The sequence below is a fragment of the Pagrus pagrus genome, assembly GCF_965226575.1.
Source record: "Pagrus pagrus genome assembly, chromosome: 9".
NCBI classification, from domain to species: Eukaryota; Metazoa; Chordata; class Actinopteri; order Spariformes; family Sparidae; genus Pagrus; species Pagrus pagrus.
The window spans coordinates 32211256-32217175 of record NC_140193.1 but is presented as its reverse complement, the minus strand read 5'-3'; the positions used below and the strand labels follow the sequence as shown (position 1 = coordinate 32217175).

Below are 5920 nucleotides of genomic sequence, written 5' to 3'. Positions count from 1 at the left end.
TTAATATGAAACTTACCTTGTACAAAATGCTCGCTGCAGATCCTCGAGTATTTTGAGGGCTGCCAGCCCTTGCGATTAATTGCAGATATCTGTAGCCGTCTTCTGTCCTTCTCAAAGGGAATTCTGTAAAAGGCTAGATCAGGTTTGCAGCCTTGTCTGTTGGTACACTGCACGGCACAGCAGGAAATACCCATTTTAACAACATAAAATTAAGTTAAAACCGATAGAAAACCTCAAAATGTCAGGAACAATAAGGAGCCTCCATGTTTTTCTATTGAATCCAGTGTTCTTTTGCCGTCCGTCATGGCGTCCGTATCTCGTGCGAGTGGAACGTGACGTCACATGCAAAGGGTCAATAGATATGTGAATATATATTTTGTGATCTATTTTTGTAACATGCATATGCCTATTTATATTTTTCTTTTAAAATAAAATAAAAATTTGATCACAAAAAATAGTTCTGCATCTATCTCTATCTCTATATAGACGTTACTGTAAACATTTTTAAAAATAAATCATTAACTAGTCATTTAATCAGTCATGAACTGCACATTCATTCCGTAGTGTGTAAACATGTTGTGTTAACATACAACTCAGTATTACTGATTCGCAGAAAGATGATGATGACGAAGTCGGTTGTGTGAAATGGGAAGGCCCTGGCTTGCTGCTGCTACCTGCCGAAGGCAGTTGTAAAGTCATCTGCAAAGTCGAGCTACAGCAACCTCTGCCAAATGAAATATTGATGGTTGAAGCCCCTACCACAAACCCTCTTCCTGCTGGCATAGTTCCATAGTGATACCAAGCAATGCTGTGGATGTTAATAAGTTCACAGTTCTCGTTCAGAAGGAATCACTAAAAGGTGCAACTATACCTTGTTGGTACTGTTTTGGGTCACCTGTGTTTTACTGATGTTGTCACAACAGTGTCAGTCAGAGTCTGACCCCCATATTCCACTGGATACGGTACGGCTGCGTTACAGCTCCGCCACGGCGGCGGAGCTGATCCGTAACACTTTAGTCTATGTGTTAATTTCCACCAGGTCCGCTGCGTGCCAGCTCCGGCAGTCCGCAGCCCTGCGGAGCAGATACGCAGGACTTCTATTTTTGCGGACGCCGCAGCACAACGCAGCAATTCAGCACAGAGCAAATATGGCGAAACCGGAAGTCAGACACCAACACAACATTAAAACATCCGGTTACCTTTCAAAATAAAACACTCCGTGTTGACGCCGGATGATATTTTACGTAACTACGTCACCAAAACGTCATAATGGGCGGGGCCAGGCCTGGAGTCAACAGGTCAGAGGTTTTTCAGAGTTCATTGACGAAGCCATGGATGAGGAGAGACTAATCATGGAGGTTGAGAACCACAAGATTATCTATGACCCCACACATCCTTTTTACAAGGATAATATCAAAAAGGAAAAGGCGTGGAACACTGTAGCAGGAGTTTTGGGAGTGGAGGGTGAGTTTTTACTAATTACTTTCAGTACTGATATAATGCAAATTGTATAATCATGTCATTAGAAATATATATAGTTAACTATTTTACAGGTATTTTATGTGATAATGTAAAGTAAATTTAACCATGTTTTTATGATGTTGCTTGACATTAATTGAAGTGAAGAAAATAACTGAAAATAAACTTTGCTTGCTAAGTTTTAAAATGTTTCTAGAGAGTAGGTTCTGTTGGGGGATGTCTTGTATTTGCACTCTACCTTGACTGTGTCTTGACTTCTTTTCACAGGAGGTGTTACTTTCACACTTGTAAATGTTGTGAGGGGGGCTGACAAGAATTTCTCAAGCAATACTTTTTCAAACCTTTTATTTTCAGTAATAAAAGAATCACTCACATATTTACAGTTATTTGCTTTGTTACAACACAAGCTACTTCAGACCAGGTGGAAATAAGTATTTCCAGACATTTACAGTTGTTAACAGTAATGTCTTTGAAGTTTCACACCATCCTGTCCTGCCAGGACACAGCACCTTCGGGGGAGGTGAAGAAAGTTACAAAGCACTCCCTCACAGCACAGGCCTCTCTTGAAGCCCTGTTTCCTCCCATGTTTCTCACCGGTGCCATGTGTCTCCCCACCTCCTCAGCCTCTTCCAGCAGCCTCACATTTTCAGAGGGAGCAAGTAGGAAATTGTGCAGGATGCAGGCAGCCACCACAACCGTGTCCACATTTTTGGGGTGCAGATTAATCCTGCGATGAAAAATCCTCCACCGGGATGACAGAATGCCAAAAGCATTCTCAACCACCATCCTCGCTCTAGAGAGTCTGTAGTTAAAAATCCTCTTGTGGTGGTTGAGATTCTGTCCAGGGAAGGGTCTCATCAGGTAGGGCTTGAGAGGGAATGCTGCATCAGCCACCATGGCATAAGGCACATCCCCTAGGTGAGCAGCACCTGGCAGAGAGACACTTGGTGGCACATGTAGTGTGTTGTTCTCCATTCCTTTTCCCAAGTCCGATCCTGCATAGACCCCGCCATCGCTTGTTCTCCCAAAGTCTCCCACCTGAATGCATCTGAATCGGTAGTCCGCGTCCACAAGTGCCAAAAGCACAATAGAAAAAGTCTTTTTGTAGTTGAAGTATTGGCTACCGGACCGTGGTGGTGCTTGGATGACAACGTGTTTTCCATCCAGTGCTCCCAGGCAGTTTGGGAAGTTCCATTTTTCCCAAAATCGTTGTGCCACCTCCTTCCAGGTGTCTTGGGTCGGCCTTGGCAGGAACTTCTCCATCATTTTTTTTTCAATGGCTGCACAAACCATATGGACGGAGTTTGTGACAGTACTGTGACCCAGGCGATAGCTGAAAGCAAGGCTGGTCAGGGAGTCCCCAGAAGCCAAGTACCTGTTAGGGAAGAAATAAATGAAAAGATAAGTTACATGTGACATTATTATATTAACCTGTCTCTCTTCTTTGTTTCAGTTGTTTGCAAAGCAAAATGGAGGAATTTGAGAGACGGCTTTGTGAAACACAAGAAAAAAGTCACTGCCAGTGGTTCTGCGGGAGGCACCCAGAAGGACTGGAAATACAGCGACATCATGTCCTTCCTGTTGCCTTACCTTCAGCCAAGAAGGTCTGTATGAAATGATCTAACAGTGATAACAGTATTGACGACAATATTAACTTTTTGATTATTAATGGTTCATTGCAAATAATCTTAATTAAACTGATTAGTATAATCATGAAATCCCTAATAAAATAATAATAGATAAATGAACACAAGGAATAAGTGTTTTTGTTTTTTTCCTATATAGTTCAAAAAGCAGTCTGGGTGCTGCTCCAGCCGCTCCAGCTGATGAGGAGAGGTCACTGACACCGCAATCAGTTTGTGGGTCAGATGAGCTGCCTGGCACCAGCACAGCTGTGAGACCATCTTCTGTGTCTCCAGCTCTATTAGGACCACAGCCCTCTACTTCTGGGGAGAGGGACAGGCCCCACAGGTCCCGCAGCCCGCTGGTATCAGCAGCACGAAGTTCTGCTGATACCAGCAAAAAGGGTAAACAACAACCAACAGACGTGGAGGAGCGGCTCCTGTCACTTCTCCAAGAACCAGCCCCGAGACCAGAAACAGAGTTGGACGAATCATATCATTTTGCCCTCAGCCTTGTCCCTCTCCTGAACAAACTGAACCACAACAAACGCCAGCAAGCCAAAATAGGAATTTTAAAGTTGCTGGTAGACCTTGACAGCGGCACTGCACCCCAGCAGTTACCACAGGAAAGAGTGTGGCAACCTGTGCCAACTCGCCCCATCCCAACTTTCCACCCCAGGCCAGGACGTCAACACCAGGCTCCCCCCCAAACCCAGCAGATGACCCAGGGGCCGTTCATGCAGATGCTAACGTCAAGTGATGAGCCACAGTGGGAAGAGGGTGCCAGCCCATACACAGACCTGTGAGGCCAAAGTTGTATATAGTTGTTTGTGTTTGCTGTGGTTTTATATTTATACGTGAATATTTCTTAAAAGACTTTGTATATAATTTATTTTCTGTTTGTCATTGCTTTACATTTATATTTTTTATATTTTTTCTAAATTAAACATTTTTTCTCAAGCTTGTGGTCGGTCATTTATTGTCTATAAAAATTTAAGCTCACCTCAGTGCAACAGCGAGTCTCTGCTTTGGCTCTATGGCAGCTCTGTAGTTTGTAGACTGCCTGGTGAGTTCATCACCAATCATGGATAGGAGCTCATCCATTTGTTCTGCGCTCATGCGGAAATAGGTATGATGGCGTTGACTATCCAGCCGCAGTTCAGCCACAAGATGATAAAAATCCCCTTGGTGAGGCCTGCGCTGGTTCAGAGGATGGACCCAATGCAAGCTCCTTCTTCTACCCCTCCTCCGCAGTCTTGCAAGAAGGAGAAGAAGGGCTATTGTTCTCCTCCTATGAATAGGCACTGAAACATACAGACAAAGAACACAAAGAATTAGAATTACTATATTATTACTGTGTAAAAACTAAAACACATTCACTAGATTACAGTATATTCTCTCATAAATTGACTGGGCACTGCAGCAACTTTGTTTTTGTTAATGTTTTCCTGGTACAGTTTAATCTCTTTTCTGTTGGCTGTAGCTAAACAAATGTAGGCTAGGACAACAACAACAATAGGTAAACTTAGCACAAAACAGAGCACTCTCTAAACAGATAGCATTTCCAACAGAAACAGTAAATAAATTAAGCATTTATATATAAACAGGCTACTTACCCATGGTAGAAAGACAAATCAAAGCAGGTCCACCGTTCCTCTACTCCTTTGTTGGTAACTAAACGTTTCTCTGTGTGTTGTTGTGTTTATAAACACGGACCTTTAACTGCGGCTGCGCGCGATTACGTAATTATCGCGAGAACTCCTCGGTCTCGCAACTCCAGCTGATCGGCGGAGCTGCGCCGTGGCGGACTCAAAACGCAACTGGTGGGGTTTGCCGGACGACGACGACGGAGCAAAACCGTACCGGAGCTGTAACGCAGCCGTAACGCAGCCGTACCGTATCCAGTGGAATATGGGGGTGAGGAGTTTGATGCTAGTTTGATCAAGTTTGGGGAGTCACCTGTCCCAGAGGAGTGGAAAGCGAGGCTTTGTCAGAAGCTGTCTGAAAGAGCCGATGTCTTCTCTCTGCATGAGCTGGATGTTGGACTTGCCAAAGGACTAGAGCACACTACTCGCTTGTCACTATTCACGACCATTTCGTGAGTTCTCCAGATGCATTGCTCCTGCAGATATTGACAATGTGCAGCGTCATATCCAGAAGTTGCTAGCAGCAGGCATCATCAAGGAGTCTAAAAGTCCCTATGCATCTCCAATAGTAATTGTCAGGAAAAGAATGGAGAAGTGAGGATGTGCATCGACTACAGAACGCTCAACAGCCATACTGTTCCTGACCAGTTCACAACACCACGCATCAATGAGGCCCTGTGTTAAAATAATTCTGCGTTCATTTAGAACTGGAGGAAGGAGATCGGAGTCAGCTCAAAGTTCAAACAAAGGTTTTAATCTTGTACAAGAGGAGCATTCACAGAGCAACACGCAGATCAGTTACAAAGTGAAGACTGGCTGTCTAAAGAGGGAGTCAGGGTATTTATCTCTCTCTCTCTCTCACTCTGGGTGTGTTATCACTATATTCAAGCCTTCCTAAAAGAGAGGAGGATGTTTACCTTCAGTGTCTGTCAGTTCCTTACTTAGGTCATAAAAAGTTTCAAAACAAGGCTATAAAAAGAGGTCACAAGACACAGGTCACAGTTCACAGTCTCTCAAAAAGGGCTGTGTAACATCAATTCACATCCTGTTTATGCTGACTTTAAGCATAATTATAACATACATTTTGTGGAGTGTGAGAGCGAAAACCCTATCAGGCAGTTCAAAACATTCTAGTTTACCATTATCCTTCTAGATAGGGAAACTCTCTCACGG

At 43.7% G+C, this 5920-nt stretch overlaps 1 protein-coding gene across 1 annotated transcript; it reads right to left on the bottom strand.

Annotated features, from left to right (window-relative positions):
* Positions 1-1861: 1861 nt before the first annotated feature.
* LOC311262305 (uncharacterized protein) lies at positions 1862-4976 on the bottom strand. Its single transcript, XM_084361589.1, has 3 exons — positions 4718-4976; positions 4105-4405; positions 1862-2854 (listed from the first exon to the last, which is right to left on the bottom strand). The coding sequence occupies exons 1-3, from the start codon at positions 4719-4721 to the stop codon at positions 1957-1959; spliced, it is 1203 nt and encodes a 400-aa protein (XP_084217715.1). The 5' UTR covers positions 4722-4976; the 3' UTR covers positions 1862-1956.
* Positions 4977-5920: the final 944 nt, after the last annotated feature.

Coding starts and splice junctions, on each gene's coding strand:
- LOC311262305 (XM_084361589.1), bottom strand. Junction 2,855..4,104: donor AGACTCGCTGTTGCACTGAG/GTGAGCTTAAAT, acceptor CTTCCCTAACAG/GTACTTGGCTTCTGGGGACT.